This window comes from Notamacropus eugenii, chromosome 5, assembly GCF_028372415.1.
Source record: "Notamacropus eugenii isolate mMacEug1 chromosome 5, mMacEug1.pri_v2, whole genome shotgun sequence".
Lineage (NCBI taxonomy): Eukaryota > Metazoa > Chordata > Mammalia > Diprotodontia > Macropodidae > Notamacropus > Notamacropus eugenii.
The window spans coordinates 28,462,131-28,486,157 of record NC_092876.1 but is presented as its reverse complement, the minus strand read 5'-3'; the positions used below and the strand labels follow the sequence as shown (position 1 = coordinate 28,486,157).

The window sequence follows — 24,027 nt, the reverse complement described above, 5'->3', positions numbered from 1 at the left end:
TGGGCAAGTCACTTCACCCAGTTGGCCTCAGTTTCCTCATCTGTAAAATGAGTCCGGGAAGGAAATGACAAAACCCCTCCAGTGTCTTTGCCCTGGGCCCTCATCCCCGTGAAAGGGGTTCACTGGCATCATCTGAACAGCCCAAAGTGGAAATGCAGGGGGCTGTCAGGCTCCAGCAGCGGAGTGCCACTCTCTCCCTGAAGAAGGCCCCTGGTGGCTCCATCAGACACAGACCACTACCCCATGCCCTCCCCTGGATGCCTGCAAGAGTATACCCTGCTGGACCAGAAGGTCCTGTCATCCCTGTCCCTGTAACTCACACCCCCCCAGTTCCCAAGGCTAATAAACCATTGTGATTAGCATGCTAGGTGTCTCCTCTTCCTGTGGAATCCAAACCCACTGGCAAGTCTAGCCAGCTCAGAAGGAACCTTAGGAGGCCCATAGTATAATCCACACCTGGTCATGATCTACTGGCCAACTGGTCAACCAGCCTCTGCTTGCCGCTTACAAGGATGGAGACAATGCCCTGTCCACTGCACTATAGCCCCAGGGTCCTAACTGGGTGTCTATTAGCACTCAGGGGTTCTTGTGCCAGTTGGAGAAATGTTACAGGGTTAAGTGAAGCCCAGAGACAGTGAAGGGACCTGCAGGGGTGGAGGGATCTGATAGCCCAAAGCTCTTCCTGCCAGTGGATGCCAGGGCACCCAGGCCCAGCCACCTCACCAAATCAGTGCTAGGGATGGAAGGCACCCAAGTTCCAGCCCCAGCATGTCCTCTATGACTGTTAAACCTCAGCAAATCCTCAGCTAAGCCCCACATAACAGGGACTCTGGTCAGCATGGAAGTTAAAGGTATCCTGCCAGGCCAAGGCCTGGAGCCCCAGGGCGCCATCGTGGTTGGCCCTTCTCCCACAAGCCCAGAGTCTGCCCACTTCCTGCAACCTTTCCTGGCTTACGCTTGGTCCTTTGTTCCCACCTGGCATCCCCCGCCAGGAACCCCTCCACCTGCCTACCCCTCATCCTGCAGAAGCAGTGGTGATGGGCGGAGGGAGGATGGAGGTCTAGGTGGTCCAAGGGCCATTACCCCCAGCTGAGTCAGCTGATGCCTGCTCAGTCTGTCCTCCTCTGAGCAGACTTAGGTGGGGCTAGGGAAGGTCAGGGGGAACGGCAGCAGTGACAGAGGCAGAAGCCAAGGAGAAGCAGAGCCAGGACCACGGGATTTAGGGCTGAAGAAGGGGCTTGGGCTCCCCCTTGTTAGAGTGCAGATGGGGCAGCTGAGATCCAGAAAGGACACCTGGGGAGCTGCCAACAGGGGCTATGTTCTGGCCTGGTGGCCTCCAGCCAGGAGCACATACCCCGCCTTAGTTGGAAAGGTCTCTGGAAGGCTGGGAGGCACCAGCTCTAACTCACTGGGTGGCCTGGGGCCTTGGCTCCTCCACATGGGAAAAGGAGGCACCGATCTGACCACCTCCACTGTCCTTTCCAGTTATGAGACTCTTGAACTCTAAGGAACATGACTCCAGATACATGGGGGAATACAGCAAGAGACACATCTGATTCATCCCCAGCCAGACTGGCTTACAATAATGACTTTATTTTAACATTTTTAATTACAGACAGTAAAATAGCTTGGGCAGGGGAGGGCTCTGGGTGGGCCTGGCTCTCAGCCCCTTCCTGGGGGCCCTGACCCCTGACCCCCAGCTCCTCCACGGGCCTATTGCTTCAGTGACAAGGTGGAAAAGGAGCCGAGCCATGCAGGGGGCTGGAGGGGGTTGGAGCAGCTCCCCTGGCCCTGCCCTTCTTCCCTCCCCTGGCTCTCACCTCCTCCTCCCAGAATGCCCTGGGGCAGCAAGCCCCGAGAAGCCCCAGCCCTCGAATGCCCATTGTCCTGGGGATGCACACCCCTTGAACCAAAGTGGGGGAATAAATACAAAGTTTACAAAGTAAAAGCAGGTGGAACTCCTCCAGTCTCCAACTTCTGGGCTAGGCCGGCCTCCTGGCTGGGAGCAGAGGCTGGGCCACATGTGGGCTCCCAGGCCCTGCCATCCCCCTCACATCATACCCAGCTGCAGCAATGTGTTGGCATAGGCCATGGGTTTGACGTTGGGATGAGGCTGCGAATGAGCAGATGTGGCATCAGAAATAAGGCAGCACTAAGCTTGGCCAGGTCTCTCCTGCCCCCATCCCTGCTCTGGCACACAAGGTCAGGGGACCCAGGGACTCACCACTGCTGTGAACTGGTGGAACTGGGGCCGCAGGTCTGAACCTCGGAGGTGGATATAAGAGGCTTTATTACCCATCTGATCGCTGAGGGGACAGAACATGAGACAAAGAGCAGCTGAGTTAGGCAGGAGAGAGAAGGCAAGGAGCTTGGGAGAGATGGGTCAGGGACAGGGTACTGGGGGAGATCAAAACAGGGAGAGTGGCAGGGGCGGGGGCAGGAGGGGAGGACCCGAGCTTCCTCACCAGTAGTTGGGGGCAGAGAAGACGGTGACACATTTGCCATCATGGGCTACTTCATAGCCCTCAGGTTTCACCTCATGGCTGCGGATAATGTAGTCCAGCCGATTCTCCTCTAGAAAGGCCTTGGTGACGTCTGGTCCAAACTGGCAGCTCACACCTCGCTTGCTAACCGAGCGCCCATTCTGGGGGAGAGAAGGCTCAGAGCGGGACCCCCTGACCCCTTGGCCCCAACCTGCCAATGCTACCCAGCCCCTAGTGACCCTGCTGAAGGTGTGCACTCACTGACCTGGGGCTGTGGATCTGACCAGAGTAAATCGCACATTGGGCCTGTTTTTGAAAGGGGAAGGGAGAGGAAGAAAGAATTACTAGGGCTCAGGACCTTAGGAAAGGACCCCCTTCAAAAACAGCTGTGCCCAATGCCTCCCCGCTCCCTTTCTGATGGAGCCATCGCCACCGGGGGACAGGAATGAGGCAGGCCCCACACCTCTTTGGTGGGCCGCCCCAGGCTAGTGAGTCCGGCTTGGCCCATGGACTCCCAGAAGGGCCTGCACCATTATCTTATCTAACTTTCTTATTCTACAAACAGGCAAATTGGCCAAGAGAGGGAAAGGAACCGTCTGAGCCCACCCAGGCAGACAACGGCCCGAAAACCCAGGCTTCCCTCTCAGGCCCAGCTCTCTTCCCAGCATTCCCTGCAGAACGCACCGGAGTCTGGGGGCTGTCGATTCCGCTCTATCTTCCGGATGTCATCCAGTGTGACCCCATCCTCGCTGAAGAGCCCCCCGTGCATGATCTGAGGAAGCAGGAGCCTCGGTGAGGGCACTACCCTCCCTCCCTTACTCCCCAAGGGCTGGCCCCTCGCCCCTGCCCCACCAAGGCTTACCAGCACCTTGCCGTTGATACACTGGGCCAGGGGCAGCCACTCAAATACCTCGCTGAACAGTTCAAACATCTGTGCTGTGTATTTGGCCTTCACCTCCCCCTCAAAGCCGTAGATTTGGTTCATGTTGTCTGTCTCGTGGTTCCCTGGGGGATTTTGAGGGATGGAGGGAAGACCCTGGGCTCACAGGCCTGCTTGTTCAGGCTGGGCATGGAACAGGGCTGTGGCACTCAGCTGGACCCCACTAGGGCATCGCCAGAGAACCAGAGAGTTTTAGAGCTAGAAAGGCCTGGAGAACATTGAACGCCCAAGTTGGAGGGGGTCTCAGAGACTACCTAGGCTCCTCTGTATAGAGATGGGGAAACTGAGGCCCAAAGAAGGGGAAGGATGCACCTCAGATCCCCTGAGGAATGAGAACCTTGGCTTTTAGCGCCTTGCCTCCCAAGGGCCCTGCTGGGGAGCGCAGGGAGTCTCTCCACCCCAAAAGCCTGGCACGACGCTTCTCCGAGGACCCATGTCCCAGAAGCCGAGGGAGCTCTCTGATCTGCTGGAGGTTGAGCCGTGGGGATGGGCAGCTCTTGCCCCTGCCCTAGTCTGGGGGCACCCTCTGCGGACACCTTCCTCTCTGCCTGCACCCGAGCCCCATCCCCAGCTTACCTCGGAGGAGGTGGAAGTGTTCAGGATAAAGCAGCTTGAAGCCAAAGAGGGTGAGGATCACTTCTACAGAGAAGGAGCCTCGGTCCACAAAGTCTCCATTAAATATCTATGCCAGGGGAGGCTCAGGAAAATGAGGAAGAAGTAGAATCCCAGCACCCTCCCCATGCCCACCCAGGCCCTCCTGAGAGCAGATCCCAGGGCTGCCAGTGACAGTCGATGGGTGGCACCTATGGCCCAGCATGAGACCTACAGTCACCAAGCTGGAGGGCCAGGGACAGAGCTGAGGCTGGGCATGTGGGGGCCTGGGAAAGTGGCGAGCATAGGCAAGCCTCCCAGGCTGCCCGGGGGCAAGGGGGCGGTTCAGGTTGGGCCAGCCCCAAAAGGATACATAGGGGTTGGTCTCGGAAGGCAGACCATTGAGCTCAAATATGTTAAGCAGGTCATAGAACTGGCCGTGAGTGTCCCCGCAGACCGTAATCTTCTCTGTCTGAAAGAAAAGAGGCCAGGGAAGAGGGAGAGACACAGAGACAGATGGAGACAGAGAGACCCGGGGGGGGGGGGGGGGGGATAGCAAAAGAAAGACACAGAGACAGAAGGAGACAGAGAGACAGGACACAGAGACAGGAATGGTGAGAGAGAGACAGAAGAAGAGAGGAAGATGTGTGCCAGGAAAGAGAGAGAAGAGACAAATGCAGCGTCGGGATGGAGGAGAAACCAAGATGGCCCGAGAAAAACGGGGACAGAGGAAGCAGTAAGAGGGACCAGAATGGGGGGTAGAGAGATGGAGAGAGCCAAGGGGAGACAAAACCCAAACCGGGTAAGTGCCTGCCAGGCTCCCAGGTCCCCCGCCCAGCCCCATACTCCCTCACTTCAGGGAGGCTGTTCTGTCACCTCCATCCCCCTCCCCCACCCCTCCGGGGTGCTCCCACCCCCAAACACAGAGGCACCTCTTTAAGCGTGGTCTCCACCAGCGTGGTTAACTTGGACAGGATCTCCTTCACCTGCACCAAAATCTGAGGGGGAATTGGCTATGAGCACAAGCCCCCAAGAGTCCCCTTCCCCATTGTCTGGATGGGGCTTTAAAGTCCTCAGCCTCTCAGAGTCACGGAATGGGGCTGAACCCAGTATCATTTTACAGATGAGGACACTGAGGCCCAAAGTCCTTTCTGGGCAGGAGCCTGGTTTGTGGCCAAGGCTGGTGCTAGTCCCCCATGGGCCTTCCCTCCTCCCAGGGCAGGGTAGGGGACAGGGACAGCAGGCCGTTACCTGGTAGGCACACTTCCGATGGAGCTTCTTCTGATCTCTGTACCACTGCATGAGTTCCCGCATGAAGGTCAGGGTCACTTTGCCGTTCTCTAGCTTGGGGCCGCTGTACTCATCTTCAATGGCTGGGGGCAGAGGAGGGGGAGGGATCAGTCATGGCCCCCTGCTCTTGCTCCCCCAGAGGAGGGAGCGGGTCTGGTCTTGGAGGCCCAAGGGGCAATCACTCATTCTTGGAGAGGGCTGGAGGGGTCCCCAAGAGAAGAGAGCCCCAGGAGCCCAGCAGGGGGAGTTTTCTGGAGGAGGACAGGTTTGACCTAGACCTGAAAGGACAGTTAGACTCTAAGAGTCCAGGAACGTGGCTGGGACCACAGAGGGAAAGGTTCTGGCCCATGGGAACAGTCTTGGTAAAGGCATGTGTTGGGATATGGTGAGAAATCAGTCTAGGGAAGCAGGACGCATGTGAGGGAGCTGGCAGAGGACAGGGTTGAAGAAGGACGTCGGGCCAGACTGGAGACCCCGAATGCCAAGTCGAATAGCAAGGCTGGGTCCCTACAGGCTCTGGGAAGTTCCCATGCCAGAAATGGGTTAACAGTCGAGAGAGTAACCAGGCTTCTGGAAAGGGCCATGAGGGAGAGTCTTGAGATCAATAAAGGGGCTGTTACAATGGGGTGGGGGGTCCAAAAGGAATTCATCCAAAGGACTCCAGAAAGGCAGTGATACTGATAACTGGGTCAGGGGGAGGGCCCAAGACCACCAATGAGTCAGCAAAGGTCCCTGGAGATTAGGAGACCAGAGACCCCATACATTCTCTCCCTATCTTTCCTAAGGAATATTTCCAAAATCACTTCTTGAAACAGACAAATCTGGAGGGCCAAGGTGAGGTCATGCCATGTTCAAACAGAAGGTGTGTGGGTGCTTGGGAGCAAAGAAGGGTGGAGGCATAGGGATGGGGTCATTTCCTGGAGCATCTGCATGGGGGTCATAAACCCCTGGGGCTATCGGTCTAGTGAAGTCAAGGGACTCTTCTCAGAATCCCAATTGAAAAGACATAAGATAAAATATGTAGGATGGCAAAGAAAACCAATTCTACTGAGTGCTGTTGACCATGGCCCACCATGGCCCAAGTCTAGAACTCCAGCTTCTGGGACAGAGTTGAGAACCCACAGATGTCCCAGAGCAGAGGGTGACAAGTGCAGGGCTTCCTGTTCTTATGCAGGACTGAGGCCCTCATACGCAGTGCACTCAAAACCGAGGGAGGTGGAGGACCCTCCCCACTCTGCCCCAGCAGGCCTCCATTTTAGCTCAGGTGCCTTCTCTCTTTCTGGACCCCAGGCAGGACTGTTGTCTTGAAACAGAACCAATGGGGAGACCCACGAGAACAACCTGACAATGAGACTGCTTCATTCATGAAGGGCTGGCACAGGCTGGAGGCTGCCTGGGCATGGAGGGAGGGCAGCCACGAAGAAGCAGGACGAGCCTTGTTCTGCGGGGTCCACATGGCAGACTTAGGACCAAGGGGGAGAAGCACCAAGGAGGATGATTTCAGGTTAAGGAAGAGGAAACTTTCTAACAGTCCAAGCTCTGCCACAGGCTGCCCAAGGCAGGGTCTGAAATGCCGCAGAAAGTAAAGTCAGTAGTGGGTCAGGCTCAATGGCCTCCAAGCCCCCTCAACCTAACCGGCCACTTCAATACAGAGAGATATACATGGGCAGATCATGGTGGTAGACCCCAGCTCCAAATGAGGGCCTGGCACTTACACAAAGGTGAGTTAGAGAAGGCAGGATGGTGAAAGCACCAGGGCCATGGGAGGGCAAATTCACTGTTCCCCTGCCACCATCAACACTCCAAAAACCTCAGTAAAAGGAGTGATTCCCTGGGTGTAGAATCAGCAAAGCCACCACATGAAAAGGCAAGAAAACCTCAGCCCATAAACACCAAAGCCAGGTACAGTGAGGGCAGGGGCTCCCACAATGGGGAGGAATGTGGAGGAGGTGGGCGGGAGCCATGGGCTGTTCGTGGTCACGGCTTAGAGGGAAAGAGCACTCTGGATCACGAAGCCATGAAATGGAAGGCCAGACCACCCCCTTGGAACTTACTGAGGGCAGGAACCCAGGCTGGCAACCCACATACACTGTCCATTCTCTCCCCAAGATGAGAAGCCCAGCTTTAAGAGTTGGTACAGGAGTGGAAGGGGAAGAAGCCAAAGAATGAAGGGGGAGGCAAGAACCAAGTGATTGGAGAGGCTGAAAGACCAAAAAGTTAAAAAGAAAGCCCAAATAAAAACCTGGTTCAAGAGCAGATAAGCTGCCAGAGAAGATGATAAAAACAGAGGGAAAAGTAACTAAAAACCCAAAGAGAATCTAAAGCATAATGAATAAATATTAAACCATTAAGGAAACTGAATCAAGGGAACCAACGAAAATGAAAAATGTGCATTCTTGAGAGATCATAGAAGAGAAAAAGAAACTCGAGAATGGTTAAAAAACAGAAATAACAGTTGGAAGATCATATTAGGAGCAAAATGAAATCAGAAATCAAAGGTAGGATGAATTCAAAAACATAAATAGCTGAATAAGAAAAATCAAGATGGAAAAATCTCTCCAAAGCAGTAGAAGTTCTGAGAGGGAAGAAAATTTGAACCAAAAAATACTGAAGTAGAAGAAAACTGGGCAGAAGAAAAGCAAACGGCAGCAGTTACATTCAAAGAACACATGAACTCCACGAAAGTGACTGACTGCAGAGAGAGGATATGCAAAGGCAAATTCTGAATCAGAGATCTTCCAAAAGGCCTGACCACCATCCTGCAGGTAAGAGCATAAGAAAATTGTCCAAAATTTTGAATACAGACAGCAAAGCACAGATCCACAGGCGCCATCCAGGGAGGGCAACCAAAAGGGGGAGAAACAAACATGCCTCCAGGGCTGGGGTCTATACTGATTGATTTTCACAACTCTAGAAACAAAAACAAATTCTGCAAGCAGACAAGGAGATAGCTCTCTAAGTATGAAGGAAAGGAAGGTAATTTGAATATCTCAAGATTATTTTATATTCATGAAAAATCAGTGAAAGCAATGGGAAGATAAGAATATTCCAAAAAAGGAGCTCAAGGTGCTTCCCCAAAAATAGCATACCTGGACACCTAGACCTAAACCTGATCATTAATAAAAGATCAGCAGAAAATAAGAGACGTAGGAGACATTCCTGCAAAAAAAAATCCCATAAGCGGAAACAGATTATTTGACCTGCAAACATCCCAAACAATAGAACATCAAGAAAAGTGAGCACAGTTATCTAAAAAAAAAAAAAAAAAGAGACTGAGTAGGAAAAACAATTCTTTCATGTTTATGGGCTTTTTTTTTTAAAAAGAAAAATATTACTCCATTGGTAAAAGAACAAACAGGAAGCATCAAGAGAACAGAACCACTGCACAACTCCTCAGTAACTCAGACCCTAAAGGTTCATGAGAAAGGAACGCGCTGATTTCTTTCCTTCTCCCTCTGTGCTTAGATGAAGGGTCCATGGCTAGGGGCAGGGAAGACGGGAGAAGCCACTGGGAAAGGACAGAAGTGGAGAAAAAAGAAAAGAGGCTATGGGAAAGGCAGTATCGTCTGTCTTAAGTTGGAATGATGGACTCACTGACTACTGGCCTGTGAAAACCCTAAGAGATCATCTGGTCCTCTAAATTTACAGATGAGGAAACTGAGGCCCAGAGAAGGAAAGAAACTAACCCAAGGTCACAAAGTACAATACTGGGAGGTCTAGATTTTTAACTCCTGATGTTTTAGTCCTTTCCTATGATATTTTCAGGGAAAGGTCTATCAGACGACAGGCTAAAATGGCCGAGGCTCAGTAGACTGGAAGGACAAAAGATGGAAATGGGATATGATGCCAGACTAGCTCAATTACCAATTTGATGTGATCTTGGTGCCTGAGGACGGGGCTGACAGGGGGAGATCCCCCCGCCCCCCTGCCCCTGGCTCAAATGGCAGGCCCCGCACATTTCAATCCCAGGGCTCTCTGCTTCCACACAGGGTCCCTCCTGGACAGGTGGCCCTCAGCCCTAAGATTACCAATGCTCCAAAAGTGAGACAAATGCTAAGGGTTTCTGCTTCCCCCCAGTGACAGGGTCACTTGGTGGCTTCCAAAGTTTGCCTAATTAAGACATTTCAATCAAGGAAAGCTGAAGGAGGAAAGCACCAGCAAAGTGAGAACAGAGAAGAGGATGTCTGGACCCTAGGAGAACAATCTCATTCATGGAGATAGAGTGTAGCCAGGGGGCCCACAGGAGCGCCCAGCAGGAGCACCCACAGCCACCAGAGGAGTGTGAGCAGGGCTGGGACTGCTTCTGAGGCCTCATGTCACACGGTAGGGACCGCTTCTGAGGCCTCATGCCACATGGTAAGAACCCCTTCAGCCACCAGGACTGGAGTGAGGGCTGCTCAATGTGCCCAGGCAGAGTGTCAGTGAACGTCTATCTGCTCTGGCAATGGATGTGGGGGCCTGATGGAGAGGAAGAGGAGGGGCCCTAAGTGCCAGTGCCTGGCCCCCTCCCCTCTACCCAAGTTCCTGCTAGCTGTTCTCTCTGTCTTAGGGCTGTCAGGACCCTTCTAGAGACAGGCCAGCAGATGCAGGCTGGTGAAACAGGCAGGTGCCCCCTGCCTGGGGGTGATGAAAGAGGAAGGGAGGGAGGTGTGTATTAGGGTGGGAATGTTAGGGGATGAGGCTGGGGGACTCAATACTTGGGAATGGAGTCAGGTCAGCCAGATGAAGACTGTAGGAGTGGATATAAGCACCAGCAAAGAGCCTGGCTTAGGAGAACAAGAGGATGGGAGAAGGGGCCCGATGGAGGACTGACATCTGCCTTTAGGGATGGCTCAGTGGAAGAGTGTACCAGCTCCAGCAGTTTTAGGACCACTGCTGTGACAACGAGAAGACTTTACAAGAAGATCCAGATGCAACCAAAGCTTCCTGTCCCTGGGCCCAACTGAAAGGCTCAAGGCATTGCTGTGAAACAGGGTGCTCAGCTGGAGCCCCCACGACCCTCCCCACCCCCACCTCCTGCCACCAGTGCAGGACTCACTCATGCTCTCAATATCTAAGGAGTCCACCACCGAACGCTTGTGCTCGTCCCCAGCGATAGCTCGCTCAAACGCCTTCTGCCTCACAATCTTGTTGCACTCCTGGTACTTCATCTTGGCGTCCTTGTCATTGGGCTTGACTTTCACCACCTGGACGGGGAGATAGGGGAGGTGTGAGTCAGTGGTCAGACAGCAGAGCAGTGCCCAAGAGATGTCTGACCGACAGCGAAAGGGGCTTCACAGGTTATTTTACAGATGAGGAAAGTGAGGCACGGAGAAGGGAAAGGACTCGCTCATGAGGACAGAAGGGGCTAGACACCAGCCCCATGGCTCTGGAGGGCTTGCTGTCTTATCTCTGTGCATTTTTCTCCAAACTGCTCAGAATTTGAACCCAGGTCTTTGGGCATCAAATCCAGAGTATACTTTCCACACCAGCCCCACTAACCCACCAGCATGAACAAGAACAAGCAGCAGCCAAGGACTGAGACTGACTCCTGACTGGCATCTCAGGCTCCTAAAAATGCCCTCTGATTTCCCGGCCTTTGTGCCAGCCCTGCCTGACCTACTGGATCTTCTTCACAACCACACTCAGCCTGGTGACCCTTGCAGGCCAGGCCTGCCTAAACCTGTTTGCCACTCACCCTCAAAGCAAGAAGGGAAGACCAGCTCCTGTGTGAGGTGGAGGGTCTCCCCCTCGACCCCATTCCCACTCCACCAAGGAACAACTTATGCAAGGACAAATGAGGAGGGGGCAGCCTGGTAGGGGTGAATCCCAGGGGACTTCTGAAGAGAAGAGAGAGAAGGAAAAGAAAGAGGGAGAGGCACAGCTGGGGGAAGAAGAGGCAGGAAGGAGCCCTAAGGGAGGACCAGACTGGAGGTGAGGGATGAAAAGAGTGGAGAAGGACCCCCTGAAGGTGCTGGAAGGCCTTCCACAGCACACAGCCTATCCCTCATTTTCCAGATGAGGAAATGGAGGCCCTGAGAGTGAAGGAAGTGGGCACAAGCCAAAGAGCAAGTTAGCAGACGTCAGGCCTGGACACTAGGTCCCAGGATTCACTGGGAGCTGGGGCTTGAATGGAGGGCCAAGAAGGTCCAACTCATGCCCCTTGGAGCAGAGGCCCCTGTGCTCACGCTGCTCCATGGGATACTGCCTCGCTAACTCCCCATGGGGGCAAAGCCCACCAGGAGGTCAGTGACAGCCTGTAGTACTTCCCAGGGGCACATGCCCAAGTGAGACTGGCCACGCCAAGGGAGGGCTGCAGCTCTTCTGCTAAATGCTGGAGATTCCAGGGGTCAAGGACATCAGGCTACTCCCAGCCCTAGTGAAGAGATCAAGGACTGACTTAAAATGACCACTGAGAAGAGAGTCCATAACCAAAGCAAAGGGGAGGAGGAAGGGGCTCCTGGATCGTGGTGGGGGGTAGGAGGAGGGTTGGTATAAATGTTGAGACACTGGGCTCCTACCCCAAACTGGAGCTTGGCAACAGGACTCAGGGAGGGAGGGGAAGAGGAAATAGAGGCTGAAATAAACTCTTTCCTCAAACTCCAGATACCAAGCAGCTTAGAAACTCTGATTCATTTGCCTGGTGCCAGGTCTCAGAGCCAGGGCAGGACCCTTTGATTTCATTCTAGGAGGGCTGGGGAAGAAAAACAGGTCTTGTTCTCTCATTCCTCTGAGAAGTGGACCAAAAAGGACCCCAAAGAGCCCCCAGAGGAGACGGGCAAGCCACTGACATGGTAAAGGTCTGTTCAGCCAACTGCTGGGGAGCATGAGGGTGGCACGAACATCTGTGGCTGGAGAAGAGGCTCCAGAAAAGGGGGCTCATGTTGAAGGCTGGCATGGGAAGGAGGGGCCAAGGTACACGTCCTTACCAGGGACCCCCAAAGGAAACTCCTTTGTTCCCCCACCCTTCCAGAGGACTAGAAAGTCCTCGAGGACTTCCTGGGTAAGAATCAGGAACATCATTTTTACAACACAAAGCGGGGACTAGGGGTGGGCAGTGGGAATAGAAGATTCCTGGAGCAGGAAGAGCCGTGAGTGATCATCTGGTCTCACCCTCCTTTGGGTGGCTCCTGTGTCCAGACCAGGGCTCATGACTGATACCACCATCTAAGAGGTGCCTACAAGGGAAGGGCCCTGGGTATGAGGAGTCGTGGATTCCCAGGCAGAGAAGTGGGCCCTTCCTGATGGGGCTCCAGGGCCAACTGGTCTGCTTCTAGTTCCTTCCCCATCACCCAGCCCAGTGCTGTCCTGGCCCCAGATCAGAACCCATCTCTTCCTCAACTTGCCACGGCCACATTAGGATCCAGGATGGTCTAAAGAAAAGAGGGTCAGAAAGTCCATGTGCAAATCCTTAAAGAAGCCAACACACCTTCTGGTGCCCAAAGAGCAACATGGCTTGTATGTGTTCACTACTGTTCTCCCACCGTCAGTAAATGCTGTCATGCTTTATGAAGCACATTGGCCAATATTCCCAAATGCTACCTTCTGTCACTACAGAGGCTCTTGATGAACCAATAAAAACAGTCTAACTGCTACTGAGTGGCGATCTCCAAAGTGTCTGAGTGTTAAAAGGGGTTCCCACATCTGGAAGATGGAAATGGTGATATCTGCACTGAGAGGTGGTATGGACATGGAAGGTGAATGCTGAGTCAGGCTCAAGGGTCAGAGAGATCCAGGCTCAAGTCCTGCCTCTGCATATGTGGGCTGTAAGTGTCCCCTCCCTCGCAGGGCCCCAAGCTCTCTGAAATGAGAAGGCACAGAACTGGGGCTGATGGCAGATGATGCTGCCCCCCATTCCACCCTGAAAGAACCCCCAACATGAGTAAAGTCTGGCCAACTCAGGTCCTCCTGCACCAGGAGATCCAAGAACAAATGTCCGGTGTTCTCCCTTGGGCAGCATGGTGGGGACCCTGGTAGAGGAATGAACCGTTCTGTTACCCAGAGGGACAAGAGTCATTTACTTAGAAAACCTCAACAAATGAGCAAAGAAACTGAAACAATGAACAGCTGCACTCAAATATAAAGACAGAAATAATATCATAGACACAGCGAGGATGTCTACACAAGACTAACAAAAGCTAGGAGAAAACAAAGGAGGGAAACGCCATCGCAAGATCTGGAGGGCACAGGCAACGCCACACTCAGCCTTGAAGAAACACAATAAAAATACTCTCTACTGAACCAACGGCTGCAGGGAGAACCAGAGCTTCCAGAGATGCTGCACCAGTCCATAAGGACGGTGACAAACTATAAGAGGACAGGCTAAATAAACGATGTAGGGGACAGAAAACAAAGCAACACATTTACTTGAAGGAATCAAAGCCCAGAAACTCAAGGAGATGAAAAAGTGTATGCGTGGGCTAGGAGCAGAGAACCCACCAGGCCTGACCAGGCCCCAGGCCTGACTCATCTGGACTGAGACGCCCTCCAACAGGAGCCCACCTCCAAGCAGACAGAAACACAGACAACGTCTGTTGGTGGGGCTGTGGGAAAGCCAGCACATTCATATTTCTGGAAAACAACCTGGCGTTATTCTGAAAACGTCACTAACCTCACCTACACCCCGCCCAGCCTGGGGATCCCCTTCCCCGGCACCTGCCCTGAAGAGGTCAAAGATTCAGAGCAGCACCTCTGTGGTGGTAAGAACCAAGATCATTAACCAGGGAGCAAATAAACAAGTTATGATCCAAGGTGTGTAGGAAGGTCATTGTGGGAAGGTCTGTACGCAGGTAAGATCAAGCCTCACTGGGACCACAAGATGAGCCTCAAGACTCACCGAGGGAAGCCCGACTCCCAGTAATGGAAAGAATCAGTATTGTTGCTGAAGAGCACAAGGGTGTGGGGGGAGGTGCCTGGGGAGACAGAATGGTGGCCCTCTCCGACTCTGAACTCATTCTATTAAGTTGCTGGGGGAAAGTTTCAATGAGGTGGGGGTGGGACCACGTCCAGAAATGATTGTGATGTCAAAATACAAGACATCAATAAAAGTCCTTTTCACAAAAAAACCAAGTTCTTAGGAACATGTGCACCCTCTAGCTTTGGCCTCCTGTTTCTGACCCCTCCCTGACCTGTGCATCCTTTGTGGGTCTCAGAAGGGAGCCCAAGCCCCCTGAACATCCTCTTAATGACCTAACTGAAGTTCATCAAATGAGAGTTTCTCTCAGTCCTTTTAAAATCAGTTCATACTTTCTGGCTGGGACATCTTTTGTGGAGCTACTCCCCATAACCCCAATTTCCAAATCCTTCAGTGGTTTCTCCATGGCCACCCCCTCTGACACTCCACACCCCACATTCCCAGCTTCTCCCGATGCTGAAGGTGAGAATCCTCTTCCTGGAGCCTGGCTCAGACCCCTGCCACAGCCCTCCTAAGGGTCCCTTCCTGGGCATGGGGAGACGATACCCCCAGCTTTTCTTCATGCTTACTGCTTGTGAGCCTTTACTGCCCCTCTCTGGGCCCCTGTTTCCTCATCTCAAAAGGAAGAGGTTTGATGATCCCACAATCCCCACAGAAGGAGGTCCACACACCTGGGTCTGGTATTCAAGGCCTCTGTAGTCAGGCCACAGCCTTCATCTCCAGCCAAGGACAGGAAGCACATGCCCCCCTCAGCCCACCCTCCGATCCCGAGCCCTGCAGAGTGTGGGGGAGCAGAGCAGCAGGGGCTCACCGTCTCATAGTCCCGAAGAGCCGCCTTGAACTTGCCCAAAGCCATGTTGCTGGTGGCCCGGCGGTAGTAGCCCTTGATGTACTTTTTGTCCAATTCCACAGCGCGGGTGGCATCGGCCAGGGCGTAGCCGTAGCACTCTGTCCGGAGGTAGGCCAAGCTGCGGTTGCCATAGTAGATGGCATTGTTGGGGTTCAGCTCGATGGCCTGGCTGTAGAACTTTACCGCATTTTCATAGTCCTTGCCTGGAAGGGCAGGGGAAGGGAAGAGGTAAGAAGCCCAGCTTGGAGGACGTGGAGGTCCTGTCAGTGAAGTCCCTTTCTGGCTATCCCCCACCTCTCTCCTCTACCTCAGTTTCCCTATCTGTAAAAGGACAGCCTGAGGTCCCTGATCCTACACCTGGAATGTCCTCCCTCCCCTCCTTCATTTGATAACCTGGAGACCCAACACAAAGGCCAGGAGGCCTCTTGGGGATCTGTCAGAAAATGCAACTCTCCTAGTCCTCTGCTGGACCGTGAGCTCCAGGAGGGAGGGCAGGCCTCTCATCCTAACTTTGTCTCAGTCTCTGAGCACTGACCATGATGTTCTGTACACAGTAGGTGTTTAATGTTGTAACTCTGTTGAAAATATATGCGTGTACACACACACACACACACACACACACACACACACACACACACACACGTGTGTCTGCGCCAGGCAGGGCTCTGTCTTGCCATGTCTAAGTACTGCCCATCTTTACAATCAAAGACACAGTTCCTTCCCTGTCAAAAGGGAGAGAGCACTTGGGGCTGTGTGCTCTGGGGGAAGAAGGGCAGCCTGAGGATCAGGAGGTAGCCCAGGGGGGCTGGCTCTGCCCATTATAAGATGTGGCTTGGACCACAGACCCTTATCTTCCTGGACCTCAGTCTCTCATGGGTAAATTGTGGGGAGTGGCCCCTGCCTCCCTCACTGGGGGAGATGGTAGCCGTCATCATCATCAACTCCCTTAATCCAGGCTTCTGGCCACTGAGGGACTCAGTCCTCACCTCTCATCCTCTGAGGCAGCAGGGGCCAGGGCCTACTGACAGTCTATTTCTTGGTCAGTCTTGATGGAGTGGCAAAGAGGCGTGTGTCTGAATGAATGCACAAGTGTGAGCTGGGGGAGGCATTGCCAGAGAGCAGCCTGTCTAAAAAAGAGCTGGGGGTTTCAGTGGACCAAAAGTTTACTGAGCCAGACTACATCAAAAGACTTCCCTCTGAAGGGTCAGATAAGACTTGGAGGAAAGGAAGTCTAAGGGGGCTGAAGGAAGTCCTGGAAAGACACACAAGGCCCTGTGGGGCAGACCTTGAAGCAATGGGCTTGCTGTGAGGACTGAACCTTTCTACACATCAGCTCTCCCCACCAGTGGGATGGCCAGCCTTCCTTCCCTGCAGGGCAGAGGTCAGAACCGCCAGCCAACCCTCAGTGTGGGGGTCCTCTGGAGGGTGATGTGGTCCTTCTTAATTGACATCCTGCCCTTGGGAGGTCACCAGCCCTCGGCTGGGATCCCAGAACAAGGCATTAGCCTCAGAACCTCAGTTTTCTCCTAGTAAAACGGAGATAATCATACCTCTGTATAATTGTGAGGCTCACACAAGGCAACGTATGTCAGCTTTCTGGCCAGCCTTAAACCACTACAATGCAGTAATCACTGTATGTCAGACTAACACCAGCTTTCCTCCTGCTCTCTGCCTTCTCCTCAGACCCGGGAGGCCCCCCAGGCCTCTCTGGCACCCCTCCCTCCCAAGTCCTTCTGGTCCCCTGGGTCCTGGATGCCACCTGTAGCCTTGGACCCCCAGAGCCTCAGACACCCATTTGTGGGCATGGCCTAGGCCTCCCATCTGCCAGGGGAAGGCCAGCTTCCTCTCCTTGGCAATCAAAGCCCTGACCTCGGATGTATGGTGGTCCCTGTGTCTACAGAGTTCCTCTTTCTTCTTTCTATGCTGAATCGCACATGAGTTATGTGGGCCACGAGACCTCCTTTCCTACTGCCCTCAGAGCACAGGCAGGAACTGAGTGATCTGGGCTGGTGGCTTATCCCTGTGCTAGATAGTAACACCCATGAGGGCAGGCGAGTCATTGAGAAGTCTGAAGAGTAGGCAGGGGCTTGCTGAAATGAATGACCCAGGGCTCAGGCATCAGATACCAAAAAAATGGACCTGCCCCTTCTCTAGGAGGGAGTAAACAGTGGAAAGGCTTTGGCCCTCAGGCGTGTCTGGGTAAATCAGGGACGGTTTCTGGAGGAGGTGACACCTAAGAAGGGATTTCTACAGGTGGGATATGGAAGGAGTATAGTGCAGACAGGGGACAGCTGGGGTGAATGCTGGGCTGCTAGTCTAGGGGTTCTTGGGGCAGGATGAGGGGAAGGTCATGGGGGGGTGAGGGGTGAGGGGGGAGAGGGGCCAGGTATTCAAGGGAAGAGGATACTTCCTGGAGGCTGTGAAGGAAGTGATACCAGAAAGAAGTGACTGTCTGAGAGAAGGGGGGGGGGCAAAGGTCAGGTTCTAGAGACACGACCTTGGGCTACTTTCTTGCCTTCCTCTGGGCTCCTCAGTTTCACCTGCTATGAGGAGGGGCTTAACCTCATTGTCTCTAATGTCCTGCCAACCAGTGATGTACTATGACTCTCAGAAGATGGGGTACAGTCAGAGGGGCACTCCCAAATCTGTCCCTGGAAAGGGCAGAGGGCAGCTCCTCCTTCCCACGTGTTTCCACTTCCTGTTGCCTCCCCCTCCTTTTCAGATTCAGCCATTTCCTGTTGGGGTTTGATGGTAAGAGAAGGGTATCCCCCTTTCCCCAGAAGCATTATTATCTTAGAGAAAGTCTTGAAAAAAAAGTCAAAAGCCTGCGTTTGGGCCCTGACTCTGCCCTGATTTGCTGTGAGGCCTGGAGCAAGTCCCTTCTCCCTGGGTCTCAGTTTCCCCACCAATAAATGGGAGCTTGGACAAGAGGGTCTCTCCCAAACCCTCTGGTCTTGTTCTTCTCCTGGATCACCACCACCCTCCTTCCCTGGTTCCCCATGACCTTCACAGACCATGGTGTCCATCTCCGATGGGGGGGGGGGGATGGGATGACCTCCCATGGAGAGGGCTGGTGATGCTGTCCCTCTAAGGCATCCCTCCATTCCCTTCCCAAGGTTCGTTATATGGAAGGCCATTAATCTGCCACCTTGAAGCTGGGGGGCAACCCCTGTCCTGGCCCGCCTGAAGTTACAAGGATCCCCTTTGGTTTCTCCAGCAGCAAAAAAATGTGAAAGCTCAGCTCTCTCACTCCACAGATAAGGGCCAAAGAGAGCCAGCAACTTCCCCACTATTATCACAACCTGAAGTACCCAGTTCGGTGGGATGGGAAAAAAGGAGCTGGGTTTGGAGTCAGAAGCCCTGAGTTCAAATTCTGGCTCGGCTTCTTACTGCCTGTGTGACCTTGGGCAAGTCACTTTCTTCTATGGGCCTCAGTTTCCTCATCTGGACTTTCTGAAGTCCCTTCGGCCTCTAACCTGCCATCTTTTCTCCTGGTCCAGGGCTTGGGGCTGGGTTTTAGGGGTCACTCCAGGGGCCTGTGGCAGTATCCAAGCTTGTGGCAATGGCATGTGGCTCCCTCACTGTCAGGGCTCACCCCACAGGGATTCACCTTGGTCTCCCCACTCCCGCGGCCATCTGTCTTCCCTGCCTGACAGATCGCTTTCTGGCAGGACATTACCTCCCAGTAATCCCTTACTGAACAGGATTTCCCAGTCCTTCCCAGGTTTCCCACCTGGCCATACTCTTCCTCACCTCTCCCTATCTGGCAGCACTTGCCCCATGTTTCCTTATGGCTCTCTGCCTCCCTGGCAGAATTCCACCCCATAGCACTCAATCTGGCAAGGGTCTCCCTATCTTGCAGCCATCTCTCCCGCCCCACCTTCCCATGGATCCTTATCTAGCAATGGTCTATGGCTTCCTATGTGGCAACCTTCTTCACATGTCCCCATGGCTCATTATCTGGCAAAGGTCTCCTCATGTCTCCATATGGCTCCTTATATATGAGGCAACCCTCTCCTTACTTCCCCATGGTTCGTTTTCTAGCAGCAGTCCCCTCATGTCTCCCTATGTGGCAACCTTCCCCACGGCTCGCTATCTGGCAGCAGTCTCCTCATGGCTCCCTATATGGCTAACGTCTTCATATTTCCCCATAGCTCACTATCTGGCAGCAGTCTCCTCATGTCTTTATATGACTCACTATGTGGCAACCTTCACGTTTCCCCATGGCTCATTATCTGGCAGCAGTCCATGGCTCCATAAGGCTCACTATGTGGCAACCCTCCACATTCTCCCAAAGCTCACTATCTGGCAGCAGTCTCCTCATGTCTTCATATGGCTCATTATGTGGCAACCTTCTCCCCATTTCCCAGGGCTCCCTATCTGGTCTCCCCATGTGGCAGCATTCTCCACGGGGCTCCCTATGTGGCAGCCCCCTCCTCCATAATCTTTCTATGGCTCCCTATCTGGCAGCGCCCTCCAGCCTCCCTCCTCCCCCCGCCCGCCCGTTGCCATGGCACCGCCCGTCCGTCCCGCGCCGCCGCCCTCCCGCCAGCCCCGGGGGGCACCTTTAAAGTACTCGTTGGCCTGCGTCTTGAGCTCCTCGGCCCGCTTCAGGGTGCCGTCAGCCGGTGGTTCGTCCCGGGGGGGAGGCGCACAGCCAGGCCGCTCGCCCTCCGCCATCGCCATGCCGCAAAGCGCGCCTACCCCTCCACCGCCACAACCCAGGCAACGGTCGCCGGCAACTGTCGTAAAACGCCCGCCCGCCCCTCTTCTCCCTCTTCCTTCCCTGCCCTTCGCTCAGTGCGCCGGCCTCGCACCCCGACCTCGCGTACGCATGCGCACAGCCGGCCCGGCAGGCCGCACATTCCCCGGGGGAGGGGGCGGGGCCTGGGCTGCGAACCATAGAGAGTCGGGCGGACCCGGGGCTAGAGCGGCCCTGGGCGTCCCGCTGGCCAGCGAGATGCCACGAGGCTTCTAGAACGTCCCTAGACTGGACGCCCCGCTGCTCTTGGCGCCGTTGCCCAGGAGCAGAAAGCCGAGGCGGGTCGGGAGGTGTATCAGAGCCCCCCAGCGAAGGAGGGCCGGAAATCCGGGAAGGCTTCCTGGAGGGGTGGCTCACCTCCCGCGTATTTCTGTGACCCAGAGGTCACCCGTGCCTCGAGGGCAGGGGCTGCGGCCTCTCCGGCCTGGCCGAGCCGGAGAGGGCATCTCCGCCCCCCTCCCCCCAGATCGGACCCCTGCTGGGTGCGACCTCCGGGTCATCCGGGGCCAGCTGGGCCTCTGCCCCCAGGCCTCCCAGATGCAAACCCTGCAGCAGTCCGCCCCCTCCCCCCCAAGCCAGGTAGATGGGCCTGAACTCAGCCTGGGATCTCCAGCCTCTGCGCCTTTGCCGAGGCCATCTCTGCCCTCCCTTCCCACACCCCTGGAACACGCTCCCTCCCATCCCACCTAGAAGTCCTTACAGCCTTGTCCGTGTGCTCCCCCTCCACAATCATATCTTTGTTCCTGATTTGTTTATTTTTTATATCTTGTGGTGAAAAGGAAAGTCCATGGTTGGTGGAGCTTTGAGCTGGTGCAACCAGAAAACAACCTGGATTATGTTTGGAGAGCGGTGACAAAATGTCCACCCGCGGAGGTTCCAGGGCTAGACTGCCCTTGGCTTCTTTACCTGTGTCCCCCCCTTATCCACAGTAGGCACTTGATCATGTTTGGTCATCAATGGATTGATTGATCCCAAAGAGGACAGGAAGGTCCGGCAAACAGGCTTGTGGTGGCAGCAAAGACTTGGAACCAGGAGAATGCCCCCGCTCTGGGGAAGGGCTGAGCAGATGAAGGGGTACCAATGTAATGGGGAGGAGATGGGGTCACAGGAGGAAAAGCCAAGGAAGACTTCTATGAACGGATGCAGAGGGAAGTCAGATAAAATGGCTAGGAGAACGGAAAAGGGAAAAACGACGGTAAAATAGAAATAATGAAGGCTGGGAAATTCTAATGACCAAGACTGCGCTCCAAGAAGAAAGGACAGAATGTGACCTCTCCCCCCTTCTGGGCAGAGGTGGAGGACTATGGGTGTGGAATACTGCATACCTATAGCACTTGGCCAGCCGCTTACCATAATGAATAATGCTGGTAGGCGAGGAGTCTGAGTGAAATGAATTTGATTCCTGCCTCAGATCCTGTGTGACCCTGGGCAAGTTTACTAAACCTCTCAGCCTCACTTTTCTCATCTGTAAAATGGAGATAATAATAGCTTTGACCTCAGAGGATTTTTGTGAGGATCCAATTGAGACAATAATTGTAAATTCTTAGCACAGGGCCTGGCACATGGTCAGCACTGTAAATGTTGGCTTTATTTTATTATATATAATTATATCATATATTATAATATATATAATTATATAATATATCATATTACTATAATGTAACATGGTAGTCATTTAATGACTGTGTTGTAATCCACTGAATTCAAGAGGAAGTTTCCTTGTGAAAAATGGAGAATGGGTCCCACTTGTATACCTTTGCTCAAGTGGGTGTCCCTGCCTAGAGTGCCAAACCCACCCTGTCATTCTGGGGCTAGCCAGGGTCTATCTCCTCCCATGAGGATAGCTCTGGCCTACCCTGTTTTTTCCTTACAAACCCCTCTAAACCTTGGGTCTTCTCCCACAGTGGAGGAGAGGGAGGGGGTTGTGTGTGTGTGTCTCATCTCTCCAGCCAGCCTCCCTCCCTGGGAAGGACAGAGCAAGTTCTGTTTGGCCTCCCCCACAGCCCCAGTCACCCCAACCCAGGTGGCACCAAGATTCTGGTTCTCATTCCCAGTGCATTAAGTGTGCACCCAGCAGCACACCCTACTCCTCCTAGGAGGAGGAGACTAGGAATCCAGAGTCCACCCTGGGGCTCCCAAGGATGGACCTTGGGGTATGGAAGGAGGGGAGAGGTGGCTTCTGGGTAGGAGGATTTATGGGACCAGAGGCTGGTTTGGGGCCCTGCTGCCCCAACCCCCATCCCCACCAACCCAAAGAGATCATGAGACACAGGAGTGAACACACACACACACACACACACACAGACACACAGACACAGACACACACAGACACACACAGAGACACAGACACACACACAGACACACAGACACAGACACACAGACACAGACACACAGACAGACACACAGACACACAGACACACACACACACGCACACACACCCCGGACACAGGGTTTGGTCACTGAAGGGACCTGGGGGATTGCCAGGGGATGCCCCTCACTCTTCAGCCTCATGGCCACAGCTCTAGAGAGGGAGAAAGATGTCTCCAAGATGCAGCCCTGACAGACAGCTGCCCAAAAAGCCAGCTTGGGGTGGGGAGGGAGAAGGGTGTTAGGCCCACACAAGACTTAGGGAATTTGAGTGGATCAACCCTTGCTGAGGAGTGTCTGGACCTGGCTCCACTGGCCAGATCAGGATGACTAGAGACGGCCTTGCATTCAGGTTGAGATCTTGGCCTTTTTGACCTAAGGTCTTTCTCAGGTCCGTTTGGGTGAAGCAACACCCATTCAGTGATAAAGGCTAGGTGAGAATGAGGTAAAAAAACTGGCCCCTTTTACCTAGTCAAAAAAAAAAATCAGTCTAGGAGGGGAGGACCCCCTGGGTTTCTGTTCAAAACCGAAACAATTCCTATTCACACTCACTGAGAGCCCTAGGGGCCCAAGCCATGGCCACTAAGTGGGGCTTGGGCTGGGCCCTAGTTTGAGCCAATCAATGAGAGTGATTTGAGTTTAAGGCCTGGTCTCTCCATCAGCTCTAGCATATGACCCTTCTCCCACAGGATCCAAGAGAGCTGGTGACCTCACCTAAAAACCCAGGCGGTAACTCATCCATCCACCGAGATACACCTCAACCGCTGTTTAGAGAACTCTTTAAAGTTTGCAAAGCACATTACAAGCATTGTCTCATTTAATCCTCACAACCCTGGAACGAGTCAATGTGGTTATTCCCCCATCTTACAGATGAGGAAGACTGAGGCAAATAGGTTAAGTGAGTTGCCCAGGGTCTCACAGCTAATAACTGTCTTGAGATAGTATTTGACCTCAGGTCTTCCTGACTCCAGGTCCACTGTCCAACCAGTTACCTCACTATCTATCTATCAATCTATCCTTTACCCACATCTATCTAACTGTGACTTATATCTATAAAGCCCTTTGCAAACCTGACAGTTACAGAAATTCTGGGTATTCTTGTAAACACTGGATTTCAAATTCAAAACTTGCCTTGGGCAAAACCCATACTTTCTATGGGCCTCAATTTACCACTCTGTAAAAATAAAGTCAGACTAGATCTGTGATACACACAATGGAGGAAAAAGCAAAACACCAGAGAGGAGACTGGAAGCAAGCTCTTTATAACACAAGGAAACAAGTCACCCAGACAACCTGCACAGACACACTCCTCTGACTGTAAGCAGATGGAGTCATCTGTGTGACCTTAGGCAAATCACTCGCCTTCCTGAAACCTTAGTTTCCTCTTCTGTAAAATGAGGTCCATTCCAGCTCTAAGTCTCTCTGTCTCTGATGCACAAAACCATATACACAAACACACACAAAGTCAGTGAATACAAGTTCACCTGGGGAGTTCTGGTGCCTTTCAGGCTGAAGGCTTTATTGGGGCTGAGGGTGGTAGTTACAAATATAACTCCTCCCCAGTTCTCCCCTCCCACATCCACAGCCCCCTCCACTGAGGCCTCTGACCTCCTGGGGAAAGCTGGGAGAAAGCCCTGGTTCTTACCCCACTGACCCCATAGCACCATCTGGTTAGACTCCTTAACTCCCCAGCGTAGAGGGGAGGGGAGCCCCCAGGAAGGGGATAGTGGGAAGTTACCAGGTGGTTTATGTGTGTGTGTGGGAGTGGGGGTTCTTTGTCCCCAACTCCAGACCTGGAGGATAGCACCATCGTGCAAATAGGGAAGAGGGAAAAGGGGATGAGAGGCAGGT

At 53.5% G+C, this 24,027-nt stretch overlaps 1 protein-coding gene across 1 annotated transcript; it reads right to left on the bottom strand.

Moving 5' to 3' along the window:
- Window positions 1-1,556: 1,556 nt before the first annotated feature.
- On the bottom strand, window positions 1,557-19,883 carry PPP5C (protein phosphatase 5 catalytic subunit). The gene is made up of 13 exons (XM_072608066.1): window positions 19,613-19,883; window positions 15,009-15,250; window positions 10,343-10,490; window positions 5,266-5,387; window positions 4,947-5,012; window positions 4,388-4,486; window positions 4,000-4,105; window positions 3,346-3,488; window positions 3,168-3,255; window positions 2,749-2,789; window positions 2,466-2,644; window positions 2,225-2,306; window positions 1,557-2,113 (listed from the first exon to the last, which is right to left on the bottom strand). Exons 1-13 carry the CDS (start codon window positions 19,731-19,733, stop codon window positions 2,051-2,053), a joined length of 1,500 nt encoding a protein of 499 aa, XP_072464167.1. The 5' UTR covers window positions 19,734-19,883; the 3' UTR covers window positions 1,557-2,050.
- Between the last annotated feature and the right edge of the window lie 4,144 nt (window positions 19,884-24,027).

Excerpts from the sequence above, each read along its gene's own strand:
- PPP5C (XM_072608066.1), bottom strand. The coding sequence starts at position 19,733 with ATGGCGATGGCGGAGGGCGAGCGGCCTGGCTGTGCGCCTCCCCCCCGG. Across the intron at positions 4,106-4,387 it reads CTTCCGAGACCAACCCCTAT|ATATTTAATGGAGACTTTGT; the intron begins GTATCCTTTTGG and ends CCCCTGGCATAG. Across the intron at positions 2,114-2,224 it reads TCCACCAGTTCACAGCAGTG|CCTCATCCCAACGTCAAACC; the intron begins GTGAGTCCCTGG and ends GCTCATTCGCAG.